This window comes from Peromyscus californicus, unplaced genomic scaffold, assembly GCF_007827085.1.
Source record: "Peromyscus californicus insignis strain IS unplaced genomic scaffold, ASM782708v3 Scaffold_11__1_contigs__length_118956290, whole genome shotgun sequence".
In the NCBI taxonomy this organism is placed as follows: domain Eukaryota; kingdom Metazoa; phylum Chordata; class Mammalia; order Rodentia; family Cricetidae; genus Peromyscus; species Peromyscus californicus.
This window is the reverse complement of record NW_026294402.1, coordinates 98,875,280-98,903,163: the sequence shown is the minus strand read 5'-3', so window position 1 is coordinate 98,903,163 and position 27,884 is coordinate 98,875,280. Positions and strand designations below refer to the sequence as shown.

Below are 27,884 nucleotides of genomic sequence, written 5' to 3'. Positions count from 1 at the left end.
CCACCGGCAAAGAGAAGAACACATATCCCTTTAAATGCATAATCCTACCACACACACTCCAATTCTTACTTCCCCATACCAGAAGAACCACAGCTCTCCCACACACCACCTTCCAGGGCTTCCTATGACCACATGGCGGTGCACCCAGCTGTCCTGGTAAATTTAATGAAATGCTGAGGATGTTGTGGGCAAACTATTGTTCTTCCTAGATCCTTGGGGCAGAAACGTCACAGCAGTCCGCTCCGCTCCACCCACTTCACCTGCAGGTTCTTGCCATGCCTCACCAGCAGGTGTTGTTTCAGCCAGTGAGACTGACAGGGTGGGAAAAAGCAGAAAGCCAAGTTTCCTCGCTGCATGCCATCTCCCTCCTTAGAGTCCCAGTGAGGTCATGGCTAGAGAGTCAAGGGTGTGTCTCCCCCAGAAGGTTCATAACCCAAGTTGATGGCTGTCAACAAAGCAGAGCAGTGTGGGCTTCTTGGGTTTTGTTTGTTTGTTTGTTTGCTTGCTTGTTAGTTTGTTTCATTGTTTTAGTGTGTGTTACCGGCATATGTTAGTTATACGTCATAATGGATTTCACTGTGACATTTTCATATATGTACATAATGTATTTCGTTCGCATTCACCTCCAGGCTGGTCTTACTCTCCCCCAACTCCCAATCGTCCTGCTGCCAGCTCCTTTTTGCTATTTGTTTTTGGTCTGTGACCTAACGAGTTTTTTAGGCACTCAGGTGGCAGCTGTAAGCTGATTGTTATTGTTTGTGTGTATTCTTTCTAAAAGGGACCTCCAAACCCCACTTTGCATTGCCACAAATGACCCCAAATGCATTAAGGCATGAAGAGAAATCTTCAGCATGTCCCTATCCTCACTTTGCTGCCACTGTAAAACCCCTTTATTGGCTACCCAAGAGTTTACAACCACACACCACATTTGGCAGGAGAATAAGCCTCGTCGTGTCAAAACATGCCCGCAGCTGAGGCTTCCTCAAACACTGAGAGCTGAAGCCTAAGGCTTCCAGAGGCAGCGAGGATTTCTTCCCAAAGGGCTGCCACCAAGCCAGCACAGCATCACCATCCAGCTGTGGAAGAGATAAAGGTGAGCTGAAAAGGAGAAGGCTGGACTGGAGTGGAGGCCTTGAGCTGTTCCAGCTGTGCCCGCTCTGGGCCTCCAAACCCTAATTGAAGTGGAGGAGGCTGGGATCTGGAACACACGTATGACCTGGCATTATTTGCATGCCAAGCCCTGCCCCACCCTTCTTGAAATCCTACTAGGGGAGAATGTGGCTCCGCCTTCCTGTCAATCTCTTGATTAAATAGGCACTTCCCTCCAGAAGCCTTCGGGAGTGCAGCACCTCCTACAGCTGCCAGAAGCAGCTCTCTCCCACCATGAGAACTGTCCCTCTGCACCTGACCAGGACAGTAAGCCTTGGCCTTGGCTGCCTGTTCCTGCTTTCTCTCTGCCTGGATGCAGGCCAAGCCAAGGAGTTGAAGTTTGTGACATTGGTAAGTACACTTCTCTCATTGTTTTTCCTGTTACCGGAGAGTCAGAGAAACCAAATGTCACCTTTCGTGTTTCCTTTCTGTTATCTGCCTGAGACCAGACGTTGTTCAGAAAGTGAAGTCATGCAAGCTTGCTTTAAGGAAGACAGCATTCCCCATTTGCCGTCGAGGGCAATGTTTCTTTACGTTACAGCTGCCCTCTGCTCCGATTCCTTTTGACTGACGGGAAGCCACAGCTAACGCTGTTCATATGCCAGGAGCTAGCCTGGCTTCTTTCCATCTAGTGATCATTTGTTTTCTAATCAAAGAACAGCCACTTTCTGAAGTTAAGTCCCTCCTTATGTTTACCATGACACTGGAGCAGGTTTGTTGTGTGTATTTGGTAGCACAAGAGAACCTGAACACAGAATTTCAGAGTGACTCTCAGATTAAATGACTTAGTTGATCATTAAAACCATGATGTTCCCTACATATAGTAACTGTGACAAGCCATGAATAAAAAAGGAGACAGGTATGTGCTGCCTGGTGTCAGGGAAAAAACATATCCATTTGAGTTTTAGAAACATATGGAAAGAGCATTTTCAAAGTTAACAGGATTTGCCTCTCTCCTCTTCCTCTCTCTCTCTCTCTCTCTCTCTCTCTCTCTCTCTCTCTCTCTCTCTCTCTCTCTCTCTGCTTCTCCTTTAAAAAAAAGATTTACTTAATTATTTATTTCTTGTATATACAGTGTTCTATCTGTATGCATGCTTGCATGCCAGAAGAGGGCATTCAGATCAGATGGTTATGAGCCGCCATGTGGTTGCTGGGAATTGAACTCAAGACCTCTGGAAAAGTCATCTTCCAGCCTTCTGCTTCTCCTTTTATTTCACATCCTCCATTGCTGTTTACATTTTTGTATTCAATATAGTGAAATTTGACTCATTTATAAGCATGTTTTCCCTCTGCAAGAATACTGAGAAACTATTTTCATGATTTAGAGGAAGGACATCTCTTACTTGACACTTAAACATGCTGTTCCTTTCCTGCCAGTGTGAGCTGTTCAGAACATTCTTCTCTTTCTACAGAAAATCTTGAATTTTACATAAATCATGATTCTTAGTCCAGTAAATTTTTATTGGTTTTGAGTCAGGAACAAAAGAGGAAAAAACTAAGGAAACGCCATCCTCTTCCCTGCAAACCATTTGCCAGCTGCAAGGCTTCTGTGTTGACAAAGCACCATTACACCCCGTCCCTTCTGTGGGATACCCAATAGAACGACTCTTTCCCTTGCACGCATGAGCTCCCTCCAATGTGGTCATTAGAAGAGCGTAGGGAGCGTGGAATTGTGCTGTGTTCTATCACTCTTGTCTTGCTGTGCTTGGAACCAGGGGGCTGAATGACAGTCTTCTCTGAGGCACCAGGGTGAACTCCAGTTGGCGGCAAGCAGTAGCAGCTCTCTGAGTTCTACCCACAGCCCAGGTAACTCGCCGCAGCTGTCAACGGCTGTGGGTTTCCTTTCTGTCCCTTCTGCCTTACCACTCTCAGTTAAAATATGTTCAGTGACTACCAGTTAACTCTTCCTTAAAGAAAAACCAAGCTACAAAGGTAACTCATTTACAACTCAAAAATTAACCAATACTGCCTAAAGCAAACAGTAACTATTTTTTCCTACAGTGGTTACCTTTTATAAATGTTAAATAATTTAATATAACTTCCTTGGCTTCTAACAAAACAACTTCTCTCTAATGATATAAGCCAGACAGTATCATTTTCTTCTTTTTATTGATTATAGAGGCTATTTTATTGTACATAAATGGTTAGATTGAACATTCAGAGAAATCCTCAGAAGTTTGTTTTATTAAGAGAACAAATAGAGCCGGGCGGTGGTGGCGCACGCCTTTAATCCCAGCACTCGGGAGGCAGAGCCAGGTGGATCTCTGTGAGTTCGAGGCCAGCCTGGGCTACCAAGTGAGTTCCAGGAGAGGCGCAAAGCTACACGGAGAAACCCTGTCTCGAAAAAACCAAAAAAAAAAAAAAAAGAGAGAACAAATAGAAGAATCACTTGTCTGATCTGGTGGCACACACCTTTAATCCCAGCACTTGGAAGGCAGAGACAGTAGGATCTCTGTGAGTTCAAGGCCAGCCTGTTCTACATTGTGAGTTCTAAGTAGTACGTGCCTCAAATTTAGTAACCCCATTACTCACGAGGTAAAGGCAACAGGATCAGAATTTCAAGGTCATCTTAAAAGGTAGTGTGAGGCCAGCAAGACCTATGTGAGATCCTGTCTCCAAAAAATGAAAACAAAACGAAAACCCCCACAAACGTGTTCCTATTTTCAAGATGAAGATACAAGTAAAAGAGGTTAGGAAACTTGAAGACAGTCGCACAGCTAGACAAACAGCTTCAAACCTACATGTTTGACGCCCTTGACCATGCCCACGATCACCAGATTCCAGCTATTTCTGTTGAGTGCATGTAGCCCAGAACCTGGAACTGGTCTAAGATGCCTGCATGGTTTGTATTACCATGACTCAGAGGCTGCACATGGTTTCCTTGTTTCTCCTCCACAGTCCAGGAAAAATAAGTCTTCAATTCTGAAAAGCCATTTGTGGCAAAAAGGGAAGGAGACTGTTCTTGGTTCTTGTTCTTGCTGATGAACAGTCAGTTACCCAGGATATGTTTTACTATTTATTTATTTATTTTTGTAGGGCTGGGGACTGAGCCCAAGGTCTCATGCATGAATCCAAAGCTTCATATGTGCCAGGAAAAGAGCCAAGAAGGAGTACATCCTCAGCCCACTACTCCATTGGACACACACATACAATACACACACACCATGGAATGCATGTAGAAGTCAGAGGTCAGTTTTGGGGAGCTGATCTCTTCTTCCAACATTGCGTTGCAAGGATTGCAGTCAACGCACCAGGCTTGCACAGCAAACCTTTTTACCTACCTAACCATTCGCCAGCCCTACATGACCTTTTGTTCCTCTGTAGCCCAGGCTGTCCTGGAACTCGCTCTGTAGACCAGCCAGGTCTTCAATTCAGAGATCCACTTGCCTCTGCCTCCCAAGTGCTGGGATTAAAGACGTGAACCTCCACAGCCCAGCGATCTTACGGGATCTTTTAAAACAAACTTACAAAAGTATTTCCCATGGAATTGTAATGTGACCACTTATTAACAGTTGGATAAAAAAGAAAGAATTAAGTCTAATACAGGTTTAAATGGTTGAAAGGGTCTCTTTAAATTGTTAGATGAAGTGCATCTTTAACAGACTATAGATTTCAGGGAAAGCGTTTACTTAGTAAACTGCTTCTGGGGATGAATATGGCATCTACCTCTCTAGACTGTCCATAGAGAGTTGGTATTTTTAACTCTGTAGAGAGAAGAGAGTAAGTATGCTGAGTCTCAGTGTACACAGCAGCCAACTTTGGTAATTATCACTCAGGGTCAATCTTGCTTCACCCATATACCTACTCATTTCCCACACACGCTCACTTGTCTTTCTTTTTACAATAATCTCATGCATCATATTATTCCACCAGAAAGAGAGAATGCCATTGTAAAGCATCTCTCCCTTCAGTGAGAGAAAAACCACAAATCAGGTGATCTCAGACAGACAAAAATTCTATGTTGCTCTTCTAGCTGTTTATAAAGAAAGGGGTAATGACTCACAATCCGGTGCCTCCTTTTATTCTTCAGGGCTGACCTTATTTCTGCAGTCTTACCTGACTCATAGTATATTCTTGGCTCAAAGATCCTCCAAGTCCTATGCACATTGTCTCTTCAGTGGGATGAGTAACCTCCCAATCACGGTTGGACCTGTGCATGATGTTAGCCATTGCATACTTCCGGGACCAACCCATCTTCTCCACTCCCACTCCTCAAGGGTTAGCAGCCAGTCTCATAATTAGTTTCCTAATGCTTTTTCTTGGAAGTTGAAAGTGATACCTAGAAAAGCACAAAATTGTTTATTAACTCAGTTCCACCACTGTTAACCAGGTCTGGGAGCAGAAACAGGGCCATTTAACGAAAACAACTGAGTTTCACATTCCCTGAACTTAAAGTGAAGATCACAACCATGGCTAAGCTTCCGCCTTCACAAGGCCATCTTCAGGATCAAGCGACATGATTTAGATATGGAAGTGTAAATGAGTCCAACATCGAGTGCTGCTGGGAGTCATGTAGACGGACTTTTCTCTGTGCTGAGCCAGCTCACAAAAAAAATGACATAGAGACTTATTATTAATTATGAAAACTTGGCCTATAGCTTAGGCTTGTCTCATTAGCGCTTATATCTTAAATTAACCCATTTCTATTCATTTACGTGTGGCTACATGATTCGTGGCTTTTACCTCTCCTCCTGAATGTCTGTTCCCTCTGCCTCCACTGGCTACTCTTTCTTTCTTCTTCCCAGAGCTCTCTGTCCCCATTTTAACCTCTTCTTGCCTAGCTAATGGCCCTTCAGCTCTTTATTAAACCAATCACAGTGACACATCTTCACACAGTGTAAAGGAATATTCCTCAACAGAGTCACCATCTAAAATTGAAGGTTTCTAACTTTTTGGTTAAATTGTAAATGATTTCTAGTTAATTTTAAAGTTTACTGTCCTAACCATTTTAAGGGTAGGCTTCAACAGTGTAACTGTATTCCTAGACTTCCACCATCACCGTGCACTTTCTGGAACTTTCAAAATGGAAACTTCATACTCATTACATGGTAGCTGCTCATTTGCCCTCCCCATCCAGGCCTGCCCAACCTTTGGCTCATGGGCAGCCTCTGACCAAGGATAGCTATGAATGTGACCCAACACAACATTGTACATTCACCTAAATTTATTTTACAATTTATTTTGCAGATAACAGTGTCTCGTTACAGTGTCAAAAGGTTGGACATACCAGCTAGAGCCCTGGAAGTCACTGTTCTGCTTTCTGTCTCTATGAGTTCAACTCCTCCAGCTGCCTCTCATTTTCAGAACTGAACCATAGTTGTCTGTTGTGACCAGCTTGTGCTGCTTATCATAATGTCCTCAAGGTCTGAGAAGACCCTTCTATATGAGAGAACTTGTTAATTGAATAGAGGCAAAGAAAGGAGACAGATGTTAGACCACTAGTAGCTCTTCAAGCATCATAGACCAGCCATGTAGCTCATTTGCACACATCTTCCCCACCTATTAACTCCAACTTATTTTTTTTCTTGAGGGACATTGAGTTCTATGCATCCAGTTGCTTTGTGGTGAAAGCTAGGGGTGAAAACAGAGAGGGACTATCACACCAAAGTTCAGACAAAGAAAGCACTGTGACCACCCAACTGGATCAGAATACAGTAGAATTGGAAAGCAGAGGTAATGTTATAAATTATATATAAACAGAATCCAGTGGGTTGGATATAAATATTACAGGAAATGGTGAATAGCTAATGACCCCATGATTTCTACTTTGGGTTACTGGAGAGATGAGGTTGCGGCGAAGGTAAAATATGTAGAGGATGTTAGAAAGTAATGTACATGGTTCTGGGCAGCACCATACAATAGAGCACTGTAGCAAGAAGTGCAGACCCCAGAGTCAGACCACTCGGGTTGCAATGCCAGCTCAACCCGGTGCTAGCTGTGTGGGCCGAGATGAGCCACTACACCAGTCCATGAGTCATCATTGGAAATGGGGCTAAGAACGCCTCGTGAAGTTGTTACAAGGCTTAAGGAAATACATGAAAAGTACTTAGGCCTCTCTGATGAGTGCATGGATCATTGGGACAAGCCCTAATCTCCATATACTAACCATTCACGTGACCAGTTCATTCTTTTTATTCTCAAAAAAAATCAAGTAAGTATTTACATATCTTTTAAGTTCAGTCCATTTTCTTCCTAGCTTCAGGCACTGGCCCAATAAACATAAGAGAAGCATGTATTCGTGAGTGATTCAGAATCACAAAACCTATTGCTATATTACTCAGTATACTGGTCCATTCAGTTCCTTCATGGCTTTTGCTTGGAAAAGACATTCAATTTGCCTTCATCTTCACTGTTCGTGTTTAGATAATGCCTTTGGCCACAGGCATGGACTTTGCAAGACCTGTTCACCTTTTTTTTTTTTTAACTTCAACTGAAGTAGAATTGAAGTGTAAGTAATAGGTTGTAAGTATCTACCAGATACCAGGCACTTGACTTTTCATACTGAATCTTCCAAATTACCCCAAGACCATATCATATGATCTTAGTGTTACATGAGAGTCAGAGTTCTTGCTGTTGTTGTGTTGTGTTGTTTTGACCTAGACCTTGCCTTGATGGCCTAACATTCAATAAATCCTATTCTGGAGGCTTATCCAGAACTTGTGGCTTGGACTGTAAAGAGAGCCACTACATAAAATGCCCTACCGGAAAAGAAAAAGTGGTTCTTCTGCTCACAAACAGCCTTCTGCTCTTTCTCCCTCACTGTGTGGCTCCCTAGCTGTGAGTGCCCAGGAGCAGCAGATGTCTCTGGCAACCATCAGGTTCTGTAGACATGTGTGCTGGAAGCCGACGGTCCTGAGAGCTGGTGCTGGCCAGGCAGGAGGTCAGTCTAAGCTTGTAGGTTCAGAAATCTCTTTCTACTTGTCTGTCCACACACCTCACAAATTTTCAGAGCAGTGACCTCATTAGAGAGACTGTATTTGGCTGAAAACATTTTAGGTTGCCAATCTAGGCATGTCAAGTTTGCAGAGTGGCCAAAATACAAAGGCAAAAGAAGTATAGCTCTTAGGGAAATGCACACCAGGGGAGATGATTAGATATTAATAGATGTGTTTCTTGAAAGAGAGGGCTGTTTTCCTTTGCTCAATGGGTAATGCCATAGAGGCTGTAAACTACTTTCACCAGGAAAGGAAGCATATGGGACAGTTATGGGTGTGAATAACACTAGCAACAAACATAATAAGAAATTCCATGAACTGAAGGCATCCTGTGTGCTCCGTGCTCACATATATTATACTACACATGCAATTCTTGTGTTGCTCTTAACTGGTTGAAATGACTTTGTTGTTACCTGGAAAGAGAAATTGAGACATGCAGGACTTTGAGTTTAGTTGTTTTCTCGAGGTCACTGGGGCAGTGGTTGACAAAGCTGGGGTCTGAAACATGCCCGGGGTAACCAGAATATGAGAGCTTTCTGTTTATAGCTTGCACGCAAACGCAACACACGGTTTGCACCACTTCCCTTTTCTGCAGGCTTCTTACTCTTCTTGAGCCCTGGAGAATGATCTTGCTTAGTCCTCTCACATCTTCCTCAGGGCCAGGGCAGGATGTAGATGCATACTGACTCTTTTCACAGCTGACTCTCCCTCTTACCTCTTATGGCATCCATCTACGGGAATCATCATTTCTGCCAAACTGTCTTATGTTCTAATTATTTGCCAATGGATTTCTTTCTCAGTTCCTTAAAAGGAGAAGATCGGACTGGGGAGATGGCTCAGTGGTTAAAACACTTGTCTGTGAGTGTGAGCTCTGGAGTTTGGTCCAAAGTCATCCCAAAGTTCTAATGCTGTCTTGAGTTCTAAACCTGAAAGGACAACATGGTGATTTGTTAAACTCAAGCATAGTCCAAGGGAAGATTCACTATTCTGAATCAAAGGCAGAAATTGGCATGATAGAAGGGGAAATTGAGGGCAGCGGAGGAAGGAAGAAAGCAGGGTTGCATAGCATAGTTTGTTGCTACATGGCAATGAAAATCAAAAGCTCTCATGAAACCAGAGGGCTGGAAAGATGTTTTCACCAGCCCGGAGGAAGGAGACCCATCCCCAGGCTCCATTTGCTCATCCAGATAGGCCTTTTGTGTGCTATTGCATTCTAGACAGTGGCCGTTTCTTCAAGGATTCTGCTTCCAAGGACTTCCTAGGAAGCTGCAATATTAATCTCTGTTATCAACTTGACTAGCTCTGACATCACCTAGGGACACTCCTTGGGCATGTCTGAGAAGTTTAACTAAGGAGGGAAGGCACACTCTGAATGCCAGCAGGTCCATCCTAGGGCCCAGGGTCCTAGACTGGATAAATGCAGGGTTTAGAAAAGAGAAATCTGACTGACCACCAGCATTCCCCTCCCTGTCTATGCTCTTGGACTACACATGCAATGTAACCATCTGGCTTCACATTCCCAATACCGTGCCCTCCTCGCCAAGACAGATCACATTCAAACCAAGAGCCAAAGCAAAACCTTCCTTCTTTTCCTTAAGTATTATTGTTAAGGATTTTGTCACAGCAATGAGAAAACTAACTAGTATGGAAGAGAAGGAAACAAGTAATATTTTTTAAATCTCTAATGAATACAACCAGAAACTATTAGATGGAACTAAAACAGTAAGAAAGGGTTGAGATTATGCAAGGGTTACTCAATGAGAAAGGCTCCTCCTGTTTTCCCAACAAGCCTGAATATCGAGAGTGGGTGGGTATGTGTGTCAGGAGAAGCAGCAGACACTGGGCATTCAAAGCAGATAGAAAGTCAGGGCAAAGGCACCCAGGGCTGGGCTAGCAGGAGGGCTCCTGCAGTTAAGCACATTTAGCAAGAATGTCAGCTGAGGACATTGAGGTGAAGGAGGGGCCTGATCAGGTAGGGTTTGGGGGAAAAAAAAACTCTTATAAGGACTTTTGTGAAGAGCAGTAAAACATGATATTTCTAAGAGTGATAAGGTTGTAAGTTAAATACTAACTGTATACAGACTAACCATAGGAGCCGGCAGTGGATTCATAGGAATTGCTTGCTTAAAAAAAAAAAAAAAAGTATTGTTATTTGCAGATGACATGATCGTATACATACTCAACAAAAAAATTCTACCAGGGAATTCCTACAACTGATAAACACCCTCAGTGAAGTGGCTGCACACAAGATTAACTCTAAAAAAATCAATAGCCCTCCTATATACAAATGACAAATGGGTGGAGAAAGAAATCAAGAAGATGGCACCATTTGCAATAGCCACAAATAATACAAAATAGTTTGGGGGTAACTCTAACAAAGCAAGTGAAAGACTAGTATGACAAAAACTTCAAGTCCTTGAAGAAATAAATTGAAGAAGATATCAGAAGATAGAAAGATATCCCATGCTCATGGATCAGTAGGATTAACATAGTAAAAGTAGCCAGGAAATCCAGGTATGGTGGCTCATACCTGCAATCCAGTGTTCGGAAAGCTGAAGCAGGAGGATCACTGCAAATTCAAACCAGCCTGGATTAGATCAGGGCTTGTAGAGGGAGACCCCTCCTAAAACAAACAAGAAATAGCAAGGGAAATTTTCTTTAAAGCATAAAGGAGTGTGTGATTGAGGGTTCTTGTGGTCTCAGATCTCTTCCTGTGGCAATTATCACTAGTTCTGTGGAAACTCCTGACCTTTAATAATGTAGTTTTAGTTTTCTAAAGGTTTTGACAGAGCAAAATTGCTTGACTGAGGTCAGAAGCAATAATGTAGTAGATTTGAGAGACTGACATGGTCCTTGCTGAGTTGAGAAGCTCTGAGCTCAAAGAATGTCATCTGCACATACAGGCATGGATACATGGGTCCAAGCATACATAGGGACAGGATGTCCACACACATGCATGTACACACACACACACACACACACACACACACACACACACACACACCTTAACCTGCAGTTCCTCACTGGAACAGGGATATTTAGTGTTTCTATGGAATACCTCTTTTTAAAAGTTCATAGTACGTTTCAACCACTAACTTAGCAACATTTAAAATCTACTGTATCATGTGAGAATACAATTATTCCTGGTATAGTCAGGATTAATCCCAGGGCTCTGCTCTTTATTAAATTTATTGTTTTATTGTATTTGTGTGTGTGTGTGTGTGTGTGTGTGTGTGTGTGTGTGTGTTGTTTATTTGTACAAGGTCTCATATTATACCCTAGGCTGGCCTCCAACTCACTAGGTAGTATTCAGCACTACACTTGGCTGCTTTGATGTTGCTTTGGGGCTTTGGGGGGGAGTTGTTTTGTTTGCTTGTTTTGAGTTTGTTTGTTTGTTTGTTTGTTCATTTGAGACAAGGTCTCTCTACATAGTTCTGGCTGTCCTAGAACTCGCTATGTAGACCAGGCTGGCCTTGAACTGACAGAGATCCACCTGTCTCTGCCTTCCGAGTGCTGGGATTAAAGATGTGCACCACCGTGCCCAGCTGTGTTTGTTTGCTTGTTTGGGGACAGGGTCTCATGTGAAACTCGGCTAGCCTCTTGTCTCAGTGCTGGGTGCTGGGACTACAGGGGACTGCCAGCCTGCAGGGTTGTGCTCTGCCAAGGAAGTCATTTGTTTGTTGTGTCTCAGCTTTATTATTTAAATATTACTTATAGAGTATGGTGCCTTAGAGACTGTTTTTTATAATGAGGTTCTGGATTCTTCTTGTGCAATACATACACACACACACACACACACACACACACACACACACACACACACACAAACACACACACACATACACGTACATACATACAAATTCCAATCTTACAAAAGAGGATATTGAGAAGAGTTTATTAAAAAGAAAAATCTCCAGGTCTCAGATCATGCTGACTTAGCTGGGGAGAGGGGGGTTGAGGAGTGGACCTGGAGAAATGAAGCTGTCACTAGTGAAACTGTCACTAGTGAGTGGTTAAGAATACTAGTGTTGGAGCTGGAGAGATGGCTTAGCAGTTAAGAGCACTGGCTGCTCTTCCAGAGGTCCTAGATTCAATTTCCAGCAACCAGATGGTGGCTCACAACCATCCGTAATGAGATCCTGTGCCCTCTTCTGGCATGCAGGCAAACATGCAGACAGAACATTGTATGTATAATAAATAAATAAATCTTAAAAAAGAATGCTAGTGTTGAAGGCTGGAGGTATCGCTTAGTGGGAGAGAATATGCTCAAAGCCCCGGGTTCGATCTACACACACACACACACACACACACACACACACACACACACACACACACACTCAAGAAGACACATGTGAAAGAAAGACAAGTGGCCAATGCCTGGGTAGCTCTACCACCTACCTGCTTGAGAATTTGGGCTCATCACTTGACTAAGATGAGCCGTGAAGTGTACATAATAATAATAATAATAGTGACTAAGCTGCAGAACTGGTTGAGAAGATTAAATATGAGAAGCACTTAGCAACTTCTTGAGGCAGAGCCAGTATGGAAAAAACATGAAGGAAATATTTTTGTAGTTGAATGCTGGTAGGAAGGGTTGTGCCCTGGTAGGAAAGGTTGTTCATTGTTTCAGTAGAACGCTCATTATGGGATTTCTCTTTGGCTAACTCGGTGGTGAGGAGTTTGGTCTTTGCAATTGTCCTAACAAGGAAACACTATGGGAAGCTAGTGAGCAAGAGGCTTTTTCCTTACCTGCCCCCCAGGGCCTCTTACCACCCTCTGCCCTGCCTCTCTGTGTTCTGTAGGCTGTCTTGCTGGGCTTTTCGTTTCCCACTGGTTTAGGGCAGCAAAGACCCACTTTGTTCAGATACCAGAGGCATAGCATAAGTCTTAGAAGCCTTCCTTGCTATTCTGGAATTCCTTCCTTAAGGTGTCTCAAGTTTGAGGTTGTTCCCTCCTCAGTGTCTGCCGAACTGCTTTGTAGGTGTTCAGAAACACAGCATTCTTGCTTACTTACAGTGGGGTCTCTCAGTAGGTAATCCAAGTGACAAGCAAGGGTGATCTCAGATCAAATGAAGTGTTATGCAACCATCCTCTATGTTATTAAATATTTTCTGCATCCATGTAAGACCTCATCTTGTCCTTCTTGAGTATGTTTCTTTCTTTATGTTTTGATTATAAAACGGCATTGAATATGGCCTGACATGCTACTATTTTAGAATCAAGTACCAAGGTTTCAGAAGTCCAAACATCTCTCTTCAGAAACAAATGCACAGTTAGAATAGCATGATGTGTATACAGTTCCAAAGTGTGTTATCATGATGAGATCTGGCTTTTCTAATCTCTTGATCTGTAATTCATGTGCCATCAATCTAAAACTAACTAATCACTGAGCCAAAGTATCCACAAATAAGTGTGTCATTTCAAAACCACTGTTTTTATTACACATGAAATTTTAAGAACATTGTTACTGTCACAGTAATTAAGAAAAGAATATTTCTAATCAGTCTGTCTGCACCAAGTGATCATGTATGCTCATGCATCTGTCTATCATCTTAGATACATGACTCTATCTCCATGTATATACCATTAAATTTCCAATGCCCAATCATCTTGATGCTATAATTACCTCAAGCACAAGAAAATGTTAGTGGTTCTTCACCTGAGTTTTATTTGTACAGATTTTTAAAAGACTGATACCCTTGGTCATAAGCCCAACTAACAAAACCAAGATAAGTGGAAAGGGAGCACTTTGTCATTAGAATCTAGAGCTCTCCAGGTGATTCCAGTGGACAGACAAGGTAGCAGCCATGGTTTAAGAAACTCTAATATGATGGGTAGAGGCAAAACACTCAAGTGAACTTAGTAATGTTATCCCATATCTCTTCTTAGGTGTTTCGGCATGGAGACCGAAGTCCTATCGATACCTTTCCTAATGACCCCATTAAGGAATCCTCATGGCCACAAGGATTTGGCCAACTCACCCAGGTCAGTTTGATCTACTTTGTTGTTGTTTTATATTTTTGAGGCAGATTTTCATATAGTATAGGCTGGCCTTGAGCTCTGTACACAGCCAAGAATGACCTTGAACTCCTTCCTCCACCCCCAAGTGCAGGGATTGCCGGTGTGAGCCACAGCTTTGGTTAATTTTTTGAGTAAAGGAGAAATATGTACAGAGTTTTCCACCTTGATACATTTATCCTGCTGACTGTATTTAAGTGTGAGAGAGGTTTCCATGGAGATTGTCTAGAGACGTTAAAAATAGCAACAATGTCTTATTTAATTGGCATAGGGCATGGCCTGGGCATTAGGATGTTTGGACAATCCTCAACTGATTGCCTCGTTTTTAATGTTCAGCCAAAGCTGAGAATCACAGCCCTAACCAACCATCAGGTTTTGTAGAAATTATAACTCAGAGAAGCTGTGGGAAGCCAGTGTCTGCTGCTTCAGAAGGTCAGAGCCCTTCCCACCATGGCCTCACCATCTTTCTGTCTAATGAGAGACTGTCACAAAGGCTCACATATTGTTTTCTTAGTACAGGGCTCCTGTTTCCTTGCTCTGCTTTTCTAGTGAGACCGAAAGATTTTTGGAGGACCATGAGGTCCAGATTCCAACCTAGAAGCCTCTTAAGTAGCAGATTCCAAAAATCAGCTCTAAGTTAGAAGACAATTAGACCCAAAGTACCCACTTCTTCAGCTACTCAGACTGTGGTACATTGTTCCTTCACAGCAGTCATCCTCATAGTTGATAAGAGGAGATGACAGAGATGCTTGCAAGTAATATGCAAATGAATAATCTTGTGCAAGCAGTGGCTTCAATGACTACGTCCTCTCTGACTTGTGACTCTCTGCTGAGGCTCTGGATTAATGACAAACTTCAACGCAATGTTCCTCCAAGCCTGGCATGCTGTTCCTTCAGCCTGAATCATTTGGGGTCCTTGCTAAAACAGATTCTAGGACCTCATTCCAGATGTAGAGAGCTATGATCTTAGGGGGAGATGCTGATGATTCTGAGTTTCAATAGATGCCTCTGGATACTTTTATTTTAATGCACATCAATGCTCTCAGCTAAGGCTGATCTCTGGCCCACCAGACTCTCTGACAAAGATGGTTAAAAACAGATCCCTGGGGCTGAAGAGTTGGCTCAGTGGTTAAGAGCACTTGGTGTTCTAGGAAGTGATTCAGATTCAATTCCTGGTACCTACACAGTGGCTCAACAACCATCTGTAACTCCAGGGGATCTGATGCCTTCTTATGACCTCTGTGGACACCAGGCACACATATGTTGCATAGACACACATACAGGCAAAACACTCATACACATAAAATAATAAAATAAACAAACCTTTTTTTAAAGTTTTCTGAACCCTTCTTCCAAAGTTACTCACTTTGTAGATCAGGCTGGCCTTGAACTCAGAAAAATCCACTGCCTCTGTCTCCTGAATGCTGAGATTAAAGGCTTGTACCACCATGCCCAGCACACCCAAAGTTTCTTGCTCAATACATCACTAGTGGGGCCCAAGAATTTGATTTCTAACATGCTCCCGAGTGATGCCAACCCTGCTGATCCACAGATCACACTTTGAGTAACAAGCTGTATTTTTTATGAGCCAGCCATAAATAGACTATGAATATAATAAATCAGTAAGGCTTAAAGGGACCTTCAGATTCAGCAAGTTCAACTTCATCAGATGACTGGATTTTATTCACAAAAATCCCTAGAAAGTGATCAAACAATCACTTTGAATGTTCTACCCACAGGAATCCCACTACCACACCTCAGATGAGCCATTTACCTACAGAAATTGTCCACTATCAACTAAACACATGCTAACAAAGATGAAGGAGTATTCTCAGGGAGTCCTGACTAAGGCAAGGTTCTCTCTTGTCTTAGTTGAAATAGGAGGTTTTATTGTGGAACTGTGATGCACATCTTGTTCACATTACTATGATAATGTACACTTTCCCTAATCTTCATTTTTATTTTCTTTCCCCATAGCGGGGCATGGAACAGCATTATGAACTTGGAAGTTATATCAGGAGAAGATATGGAAGATTCTTGAACGATTCCTATAAACATGATCAGGCAAGTTGGAGAATCAGGACTTTGAACCTTGACCCTTGAAAAAACATCAAACTAATTTTTCATGCGTATGAAGAATTTATAACTTTGCCTTTTGTCTGAAGAACTGATACACATCAGAGATCTTATTTACAGATGTATTTCTCTTTATGGAATTATTTTGCCCTGTAAAAATTTATGAATCTTAGTTCAAGTTTTTATAGGTACCTGTGTAAATACTTTGGCTTAGTGTCACTGGTCAACTCAACTATTGGCCTACTGATTGCTTTGTTCCATTGTATTTTTGTGGTATTATCCATCCCTTGACAGATATGAGTATGATGGTCCCACCATGCCTGCTGATATCTTATGCTGCTCCTCAGTTCTTTCCCTGACACCCTGTTAGCTCCACAGAAAGAAATCAACACGTTTTCTCTAATTTCCCATTTGCTTTGATTTGCCCCCTCTAGGTTTATATTCGGAGCACAGATGTCGACCGGACTTTGATGAGTGCTATGACAAACCTTGCAGCCCTGTTTCCCCCAGAAGGGATCAGCATCTGGAATCCCAGCCTGCCCTGGCAGCCCATCCCAGTGCACACAGTGTCACTGTCTGAAGATCGGGTCAGTATCCTGCGTAATCCAGGAGGAGGAAGCCAGGCTGCTAGGGACTTACAGATTGGGTCTGCTGGACACACAGGACATGGAAATGCCCAGACAACCAGGGCTAGGAGCTGAGGTTCTCTTTAGATCCATTTTGCTTTACTACCATTTCAACTTTTGGTAATTTCTCTCCCTCCATCTTCACATATGTGGCCACACACACACACACACATACACACACACACACATACACACACACACACACACACACACACACACACACACACACACACACAAAAAAACACACACTTCCTAGCTGCCTTCAATGCCCATGATTTTAATGTCCAGCATAGGTTTCTCATCTCCCCTAAATATCCAAAGGTCTCCCTGCCCAGCAAAAACTACTCTCTCATTAAAAATTTACATTCTAGGGCAAACAAAATAAAGTGCTCAGAGAGGTAAAATAACAAGCAAACTTGGCCCAATGTCCCATTGCTAGTAAACAAGTCCTGGGCCTCTCCTGTTCAAAGCATCTTCTTCCCTGTGAAACAGTGGTTCTCAGACTCAGCTGCCCATGAGAACCCCCTTGAGAGTTTTCAGGATGTCTGATGACTAGGGGCGCTCCTCAAGTCAGTCTCTGAGGGTAGGGCCCATACATCAGTATCTTTTAAATTGTTTTTATTTCATTATACGTGTAAGAGTGTTTTGCCTACATGTATGTCTGTGCATCATGTGTGTGCCCTTAGAAGCCAGAAGAGGGAGTTAGATCTGGAACTTGAATTACAGATGCTTGTGAACTGCTATGTGGGTGCTGGGAAGCAACCCTGGTCCTATAGAAGAGCAATGAGTGCTCTTAACTGCTGCACCATCTCTTCAGCCCCAACATCAGATTTTTGTTGTTGTTGTTGTTGTTTTCCAAGACAAGGTTTCTCTGCGTAGTTTTGGTGCCTGCCCTGGATCTCTCTCTCTGTAGACCAGGCTGGCCTCAAACTCACAGAGATCCGCCTGGCTCTGCCTCCCAAGTGCTGGGATTAAAGGCATGCGCCACTGCCACCCAGCATCCAACATCAGCATTTTAAAAATAACCTTCCTAAATGATTTTATGGGCAGCCAAGTTTGAGATGCAGCACCATATGCCAAGTTGCCTAAATGGAACTATTTGAGAGAAATTCAAATTAACTCATTTAGAATAGGGTTGACCAAGAAATTAGTCTTTTCAAAGGAATTGGTGTTTAGAAAATAGGAATAAATAAATCTAACCTTCTGATGTAGAATGTAAAGGAATATGAAGGAAACAGTTTGGAACAGAGAATTATTCCTCAATTTCCCTGAACTGTATTGTAAGCTTGACCATTTTGTGTTTTTATAACTGAGCACTACAGACTGGGTCAATTGTTTAAATACAGAGGTTCATTCAGCTCACACTTTGAAGACTTGAGGTCCGAGGCTGACATCAACATCTGTTCAGAATCTGGTGTGGACCGTCTTGCTGAGTCATGACCTGCCAGAGGATGTCAGATGGCGAGGCAGAGCAAGTGTATCCGAGAAAGTTTGCTTTTATAACAAATCCCCTCCCACCCATAAAGAACCACTAATCCATTTCTGAGGGCAGCACACTTGTGACCCAATCAATCACATCTCCCAAGTTCAACCTCTCAACATAGCCTCACAGGAGACCAAGTTTCCAACACATGACTTCTCTAGAGGACATATCCAAATCACAGCAGCATCTCATACTCTGTGTATTAGTATTGTCCGGAAGCTTTTCCCAGGGACTTCTGGAATACACTATTCTCCTCTCTGCCCTGTCAATACTGCTAGAAACTTGACTTAATGGCCATATGAATTTTTCATACATGCTTCATAGAAATTTTCAAAATGCTTTGTAGAAACGGCCCTCCCCTGTCACCCCCACTCAAGGTTAATCCACTATAACCATTTTTTCTGATGTTTTCTGAAAAGCTAGAATGTTGTATTTATATCCTCACCTTCACAGATCAGAATGGAAGCATTATATTACCAATGTTCTAAAAAGGTCGTGAACAATACTTTCCAAAAAGAAAGGAGAATTGTTTACCACACCCTTTTCTGCAGAGAAGAAACATGAAATGCAATACCAAACATAGCCAATGTGGAGCAAAGGAGCTTGTCAACTATAATCCAGACAGATGATAATCAAATTACACAATAAAGATACCGGTGCTATTGGAAGATGAAAAAAGGAACAGAGAGTGAGAGAGAAACAAAAAATTATCTATTCATAGGTTCCAGCTACTTTTTCATTAAGGCAAGAAAAATTCTTATCAATTAAGAAGTCTAACAAAATTGTTGAAAATGCTAGGTTACTCTCAGAGCTGTGCTGACCGATGAGTATAAGACCAAGCTTCACCCCTAACTTAACATCTGTTTGACGAAAGAAACTTAGCATATATCAACCACGTGGCATAATACAAGATGGTGGGCAATGATTTCAACACAAGCTGCATATACTGAAGGAATTCAGAGAAGAGGCTACCCAGGGCAGGGATTCAGGTCCTCACAGAGAGTGAGACTGAGCTAGACCACTGAGGTAAGAGAGGAGACGAAAGCATGCATTCCTCAATGATATTACACACATGTGATGAGGGGTGTCCTGACAGCGCTTAAAAGGAAGAGATGTGGGAGCCTCAGAGAGTAATTTTTGATGTAATTCAGGGATGCAGAAATGAAAGCCTGAGATCACATGGTCATAAGTAGGAAGAAAGAGAAGATGAAACCAGGTGGCCTACAGAGTCAGAAAGGACAGATAGGAAGCATTCTGAGTAGCGACTGGCACACTGCCCATGCCCCACTTGTTGACAATACATCGGTGGGTGTGACAGGAGATCACTATCTTGTAGGAAATAGACAATAAAGAACACCCATAAAATGCTTCCAGACTGTGATAAGTTCCTCGGAAGAAAGAAAGAAGTTGCTGTAGTGGCCGGGGCAGAGTGGCTTAGAAACCTGAGGTGGGGCACTCATCCCCAGCATTTCTGGACGGGAGAGTGTGAGAAGGAACGGCACTGGGGGAGTAGGGTAAAGTATGTACTGTTATCTACTTGTCACCTCACAGAGACTCTTAGAAGCCATGGCAAGCTTGGATTGGATTCCAGGTAAAATGAAAAGTCTCTGAAAGTTAAGACCCACAAAAATGATTGGATCTTTGGGGTGCCCTTAGACAGGGTGTAGCTGCTGCGAGGAGAATGGACTGGGCAGTCAGAGGAGTGGGCAGCAACTGACCAGATAGGAGGCATGGGACTGAAACACAGATTGTGCCGGTCCAGACTGGGAGAGGGCAGTGAAGACGAAGGAAGGGGTCTGTTTTAGATCTAGGCTGTAAGTAGACCAGTTCTAGTGACTGCCTACAAAGCAGGTTTATAAACTATATCGTAGGCAGAAGTAAAGACATTAGTAAAAGGAAATGATTGAAGACAAAGTTGACCTCAGCTTTACACACATCAGTGATCAAAGAGCAGCCTCCGAATAGTGCTATCAAGGGCTGCAAAAACAGACCAGATGAAAAAGAACCGCAAAACAAATTTGTGAGTCAGCAGCCTGTGCATTACAGTTAAAGCTGAGAATGATTGTGAAACTTACACTGATTTTACGGTGATTTGTTTGTCCTCCTAATACGTTTTTAATTATATTTTCCATACATTTAATACCTACCCTTATTTGACAGTCTGCAGATTTGCTAGAATGAAGTCAACGAATAGTTGATCCCTTTAAGATTCTATCCTAAACCTCTAATTTATTTTACCTTCCTCCTGGGGAAGAGAGAGTGCACACAGATGCGCACTTAGTGCCAGAATTAAAGGGATGGGGAGAGAGCAAGATAACAGTCATCCACACGGAAAATGAGCAACTGTGAATATTTACCAGCTCACGAAAGGAAAATAAGTAAATCACAGTTTCTGCATCTGGATACATGCCCTATTGTTTCAAGACCTGAGGACCATTTGCCTCATTGCTTCTAATTTTAGAATTTCTATTCAGCTCAAAGGACACTGGGGGCTTTTAAGGTTGCTTTAGACCTAATGAGGCTTAAAGTGTTGGCACTGAGTGTCTGCCAATGTTCACCTGACTAATCAAGGTCTTATGTTTTTTCTTTCGTCCACAGTTGCTCTACCTGCCTTTCAGGGACTGCCCTCGTTTTCAAGAACTCAAGAGCGAGACTTTGCAGTCTGAGGAATTCCAGAAGAGGCTTCGTCCATATAAAGTTAGTACTGCCATCTTCCTCATACTAGGGTGCAAAGGTCAAGACAAAGGATGAAACTTGGCTTTCTTGAAAGAAGTGTGGGGTGAATGTGTCTGCCAGTGGCTTGTTTTAGCAGTGGGCTAGGATATTTAATTAGGGAAGTCCTCCTTTCCCTGATTAAATAACTTTCCCTTTTGTAACTCAGAAGCATTATACCGATCACAAGGCTGACCACTTTTTTTTTTTAGTTTTTATTATTTAATAAAATATCTGGAAAATATTTTATGTGTATATGTAAAGTATTTCCTCAATTTTTTTGCAAATGTGCAGTGTTTGAATTGATATACCATAACATATTTTCTTATTTTGATTGATTTACTGAAAATGTAGATCATTTCTGATCCTTGTTGTTGTTGCTTTCTTTGTTTTTTTGTTTGTTTGTTTGTTTGTTTGAGACAGAATTTCTCTCTGTAACCTGGCTGTCCTAGAACTCACTCTGTAGACCAGTCTGGCCTTGAACTCACAGAGATCTGCTGGTCTCTGCCTCCTGAGTGCTGGGATCAAAGGCATGCACCACCACACCTGGCTCTGCTCAATTATTAACGCTTTGTGCTCTTCCTGGGGAGATCCCAAGTTGCTCCATCATGCTTTGTTAACTAGTCCATCTTTTCTCACTAATGTGAGCTCTTGTTTATTAAAATCTCCTTATAGATGGAGCCCATGTCTAGAATATAAATTCTAATTCTTGTTCTGATTAGCCAAATAAATCATGGTTTATTAGAACTTAGTAGTGTATTTTAATATCTAAGGTGCTAATCACCTGTCATTCCTGTTATCTTTTCCTTCTTTCCTTCCTTCTTTCCTTCTCTCTCTCTCTCTCTCTCTCTCTCTCTCTCTCTCTCTCTCTCTCTCTCTCTCTCTCTGAGCAGGCTGGCCTTGAACTCACAGAGATCTACCTACCTCTGCCTCCTGGCCTCCAGCCAGCTGTTTCTTTCTTTCTTCATTGTTGTTTTGAGACAGGATTCTCTTTGCATAGCACAGGCTGTCTTGGAATTCAATATGTAGATGAGGCTGGCCTCAAACTCAGAGATCTGCCTGCTTCTGCCTCCCCGAGTGCTGGGATAGATATCATTGTCTATGGATGATAAAAAAAAAAAAAAGCCTCCGTGTAGAAATATTGTCCTTCTGTTTGTGTTCCAGAGCTTCATAGAAACCTTGCCATCACTGTCAGGATTCCCTGGCCAGGATCTTTTTGGAATTTGGAGTAAGGTTTACGACCCTTTATACTGTGAGGTAAAAGAACTTATCAAAACTTCATTTGCAATCTGATTTTATGATTTGATGTATATATTGAATCAGATAAATTCATTCATTTTCTTTCTCTTTTCTAAAATGTGCTGCTTATATTGAAATATAACTCAAGATGTCCTTATAAAAGCTTGAAAATCTGTACTTCTCTTTTCTAGTTATTATTTATGTTTCTGTCCTTTAGAAAATTGCAAACAAAATTGCTTTTCTTCAAAACATTGACACTCATTTATTCTGCACTCACGCTGGATGCCAGGTTTCTGTCATTGGTTTTAATGAAAAAAAAAGCAATGTTGTTATATACAAAAAGGGGAGAAAATTGCAAGGTTTCTGGATATTAAAAATAAGTCAGATAACGGTAAACCAGGCTGCCAGACATGGCTTCTTAGAAAAGAACACCCCTGTGTGGTGCGATTGAAATCATCTTTGTAGCTAGATAAAACTTTTCTTTCACCAGGCTCCATCTTCTGGCCAAAAGGAGTAATTTTTATTCCTGTATCTTGGAGCAAAATTCTGACCTCTGCATGCCTTAAGTACACTTCTGACATGGAGGTCATCATGAGTATGTGGGGCAAGATTTACCTTCCTAGTTCTGTCTCAAAGAGAGACAACATAGTTTACCCATCTCTGCGACAATCAGGTGACCTGACCATGAATTCTCCCATATTTTCTCTTTATCTTCAGCGGTTTTTTTTTTTTTTTTTTTTTTTAAGGAGCCTCATTTTAGTCCTGGCAACGGCAGCAGCAGCTGCTTCTGCTTCTCCTTCTCCTTCTCCTTCTCCTTCTCCTTCTCCTTCTCCTTCTCCTCCTTCTCCTCCTCCTTCTCCTCCTCCTTCTTCTTCCTCCTCCTCCTCTTCTTCCTCTTCTTCCTCTTCTTCTCCTTCTGCTCCTCCTCCTCTTCTTTTTTTTCTTCACATTTACTGTTTGTTCATCTGCTTGTTCTGGAGATTAACAGGGACAACACAGTCATGTTACCCCTGTAACTTCCCAGGTTTGACCTCAGCTATTCTTTAATAAGGCTGTGTCACCTGGTGTCTTTGTCACAGCCCTTGCATCTTCTTCCTGCATCTCTTTACATCACTCAGCTCTTCTTACAACCTCTTCTCTTCCTCTTTCTCTCCTCCCTCCCTCTCTCTTCCTCTCCCGCACCCCACCTTCCCCCACTTTTGAAACTAGGAGGATCTTAATCAACTCTCCCTAACAGGTAATGACATCTGCACAAGGTCTGTATCTTTACTGCTTGCAGCTTGGTCATTTAGCAAACATTTACCTGTAGTCACTGTGCATGAGGTACAGACATCCCCCAGCCAGAGAATTAGAAGTTCACAGTAAACCTGTGAAAATTCCAGAAACTCATGGACCTTTATGACTGGCCTCATAAGAAAGTACTGGCTTTTAGGGAACATCACCTAACTCTATACACACCTTTTGCCTTTGTCCTAGAAACAGACCACAGGGGAATGCCATTTACTGCCTTGCTCCCTCTGACTCACACTCAGCCAGCTTTCTTATACAAGTCAAGACCACATGCTGGTGTGGTGCTGCCCACAGTGGGCTGGCCCCTCTGGCATCAATTACCAATTAAGAAAATGCCCCCACAGACCTGCCTAAGGCCAATCTGATGGGGGCAATTCTTCAAACAAGATTTCCTCTTCCCAGGTGACTCTAGTTTGTGTCTAGTGGACAAAAACTCTCCAGCAAGCCTCCGTCATAGGTTCATAACAATATTCCTAAACCTTTCATAAAGGAATGAAGTACACCCTTGCCCTGTGGCATCATGTTCTATAAAATCTGAATTATGCATTGACCCAGAGTTAAGCCATAAAGTTACAGGCTTATAGGTAAGGACAAATTATTTTATTTAGATTTTCTATCTGAAAACTATGACTAGTTCTCATAAATTCTTAGAGAGAAATGGCAGGATCAGCAAGGCTGCCTGGCCCTAATTGTTCTTATGGGATGAAGGCAAAATGGAAATCAGCAAAGGAAGTCATAAATCTCAACTGTGCACACATTTTCCTCCTTTCCATTTTCTACAGGGTGTTCACAATTTCACCTTGCCCTCCTGGGCCACCAAGGATGTCATGACTAAGTTGAGAGAGTTATCAGAATTATCTCTGCTATCTCTTTATGGAATTCACAAGCAGAAAGAGAAATCTAGACTCCAGGGGGGTGAGTATTTTTAAAAAAAAACAACAAAACCTGTTGGCTTTGCACTTGGACAGTCTGGGTCTGAGTTCCAGTCCTGTTACCCACCCACAGAGTGACTTTACAGGAGTCACCATATCACCTTGCAGTTTCCATTCTGCAAAGTGGATATAACATGAACACTGCCCAAGAGACAGTGAATACTAAAAAGAATGTATGTTTAGGAGGCTTAGAACAAACAGGAACCGGTACCTAACACGTTGTCCACAAACACTGCATTGCCAAAAGAGATTGACATTGCCCACTCTGGGTATAAATTTTCACTTCTGGAAATGAGAGTTTGGGACTGAAGCCAAATGGTCCTTTCCATTTATTCCAGATGTAATAATTAAGGATTTATGTCTGGGTTCTAGGAGAATGGATTGCATCTGGTAGCTGCTAGGATTCACACGAGTGTGAAGTTTGGCACAAGTTTGATATGATTTGCAAATATTTGACAAATACTGCAATTGGCAAGTTTATATGGCTTCTCTCACTAGTATTGAAAGACATTGAGATATTTATCAGGGACCCCACTTCACAGTTAGAATTGGCACTTTGTAGTCTTTGACACCCTCCATCATGAAAGCAAAGTCAGAAAGGGGGATGCTGGATCCTTACAGTTAGGATAGGGAAGTAGAAGAAAAACGTCAGGATGGGATAGGTACTGAGGCCTGCAAGGGGATCGATGTAAGCAGGCCAAAATGTGACATAGGGAGAGTCAGGCTCAGACATGACTAATGGAGTCATTAGCACTGAGCAGAAACAAGAGAAGGTCCAACTGTGTTTACAGTTGACATAGTGAAGAAAATGTGTCCGTCTGACATGCTCTCAACATTTTGAGGACAGTAGTACAATTATATCAGGATTTTAGCCACTGGTAGATGTTCACACTTGATCAAGACACGTCAGTTAGAGAATGCACAGGGGCAAAGTACTCTGGGAACCAGACCAGACTGGGAGGAACTAGACCGGCTCAGGAAGTGGATAACTAAATAAAGCACGTAAATCATCGGCCAGAAGAGGAGACTGCAGCTAGAAAAGTCGGGCTGCATGTCAGCTGTCACCAGGAGAACAGTGAACAAGGCATGAAACTGGGCTGGTCAGGAGCAAACTTGCATGATACAAATAAAGTAGGTTGGGGCTGATGATTTAAGGACAATGGTCATTAAGAATCTAAGGGTGTTACTTCCGATTGCATGACACAGACCTAATGGAAATGCTCAAGTCTTCCCTCCACGCTAACATCAAAAGCAGCAAACTGGAGCCTTGTAGGAAAAGCAGTGCATCACATCAGAAAGGAGTCTTAGACGGAACCCAGCATACTGGGAAATTTCCCAACTAGGACACAGACTTCGAGTAGAAGCATGGAAGAAGCTCCATCCTGTATGCTTCCCAGTGAAGGATGCAGAGGATCTATCTCATTAGCCATACAAGCAGCAAGCCTCATTTCTGGTCCAGCAGACACCAACAGTCCCAAGCTCCATCAGAAAGTAAAGGTGGAATCCTAGATACATTCCCCCAACCACATCAACGATGGGGTCAGGAATGCACTGTTCAGAGTGTAGCCTGAAGCATCAATCTACCCAGCAGTGGCTAGGGGACTCTCAGACCCCGCTCAGTACCTACAGAATGAAAATCTGTGTTTTAATGAAATCCCAATGTGCTTTATATCAGAAGTCTAATGCTAGTTGTAGGGACTTGTTTATATGAATAGAAATGGGGTTGATCCTAGCTTGTTACTCTTTCCTACTTCATCCCCCCTTTGGCTACTAGAGGATTTCACCAGGGGGTATCAATTCCTCTCTGAGGGTATGAGTTCTCCATTTGAAGAGAGAATTAAACTAGATTTTGTACAGAATAGTCCTTCCCAGCAATGTCTGGCCTTGGATTATAAAGGCTGACTTCATGTGAATCCACCTGACCTGTTTTCTGGGAGAAGTCCATTGCCCTTGACTAGCCAGAAAACTGTTTCCTGCATGGGTTTTCGGCTCTTGTTTGAGTGTTGTTGTTGTTGTTGTTGTTGTTGTTTGGGGATAGGATCTCATTGTGTGTAACTCCAGATATCCTTGACGTCCCTATGTACACCAGGCTGGCCTTGAACTCACAAAGATCTGCCTGCCCCTGCCTCCCAAGTGCTGGGATTAAAGGCATGTGCCACCAGGCCCAGCTTCCTGCATGGTTTTGGCAAAACACTCTCTCAGCCTGTTCCGATCTGGCTAAGTGAGAGAGACTTGTCCACCACGTTGTGACTAAATAATAAAACAGCTAGACACAATCCTACACAGAAAGCATCCATTGCCTCCATGACACAGCAACACAAAAATACCTGGATGGTGGCCAGTGTTGTCTAACCATTGCTGGAAATTTTGTTTTGCACTTGGTTTTGTGGGTGGCAGTGCTTAGCAATATGTACCCATACATACCCCCAATATCCCCAAGTCTAGTTCAGGAACATTTGTCTATTCTTGCCATAGGCTAGGGACTGGCAAATAACTGCCTGTAGGCTGAATTCAGCCTATGCCTGATTTTGTAAATGAAGTTCCCATTATGTTCCATTTAACCAGTTCCAATTAACCATTTAATGAAAGTTGTATCCAATATTACTCTATACTTGCATTTTCTCCATTGTTTCTTCCTTGCATTTGCCCTTTTCTTCTCCTACTTGGCAAGGTCTGGCTTTCTATTTCAGGATTGTTTTGAGGCCTTTGTTTGGTTTTAGTCTGGTGGTAAGAACCATTGGGGGTGAATGCCATGTGGACAGTTGTGCATTTAGCCGTTCTCCACTGCACCACGTGTATTCCTGCCTGAAAACCTGTCCTGCTGTGCCAACCTCCTGACCTTTATAGCGTTCTTGTCCAAGACAAACATCATCATCCTATCTGATGGGCAAAGATGAAACATGGCACTTCTGCCTAGCCCTTTGGAAAGAAGGGAAGTCAGTGTTCCTCCCAATGGAAAAGACACTTTGAAGTTAGAAGTCACAAAGAGATTGGTGGCTGATGCTCCAGCAATGGCTAAGAAGGGGTTCTAATAAAGTTTTATTGAAACAGCCACACTCATATATTCTGCTCTGCCTGTAGCTACTTCCTTGGTACCACTATAAAGTTGAATAGTGGCAACAGACCTATGTGTCACAAAATCTAAAATATTTACTATCTGGCCTTGTATAGAAAAAATAAGTTTGCAAGTCTTTGCTGTATGTAGCTCAGAAGTCAAAAAAGTAGTTTGTGTCTCCTAATCAATGAGGTTTTGTCTCATTTATATGGATTTAGTAAAGAATAACGCAAGAAACCTAGCACCAAGCATCATGCTTCAGTATGGTCTTCCTGCTTACAAACTACATAACGTTGGGCATGTTGCTGAGTCTTGCCGAGCCTCATTTCCCCACATATACAACAGTATATTAGAATTCCAGGGCCTGTC

The 27,884-nt window shown here is 42.5% G+C and overlaps 1 protein-coding gene across 1 annotated transcript in view; it reads left to right on the top strand.

Moving 5' to 3' along the window:
• The first annotated feature begins 1,355 nt into the window (after positions 1-1,355).
• Positions 1,356-27,884, top strand: part of Acp3 (acid phosphatase 3) — a 46,823-nt gene continuing 20,294 nt past the window's right edge. Inside the window, exons 1-7 of the mRNA XM_052718897.1 lie at positions 1,356-1,500; positions 13,974-14,069; positions 16,080-16,166; positions 16,613-16,765; positions 20,886-20,984; positions 22,164-22,256; positions 24,311-24,443. Coding sequence (XP_052574857.1) covers positions 1,384-1,500; positions 13,974-14,069; positions 16,080-16,166; positions 16,613-16,765; positions 20,886-20,984; positions 22,164-22,256; positions 24,311-24,443 — 778 coding nt within the window. The 5' untranslated portion in view covers positions 1,356-1,383. The remainder of the gene's footprint in view (positions 1,501-13,973; positions 14,070-16,079; positions 16,167-16,612; positions 16,766-20,885; positions 20,985-22,163; positions 22,257-24,310; positions 24,444-27,884) is intronic.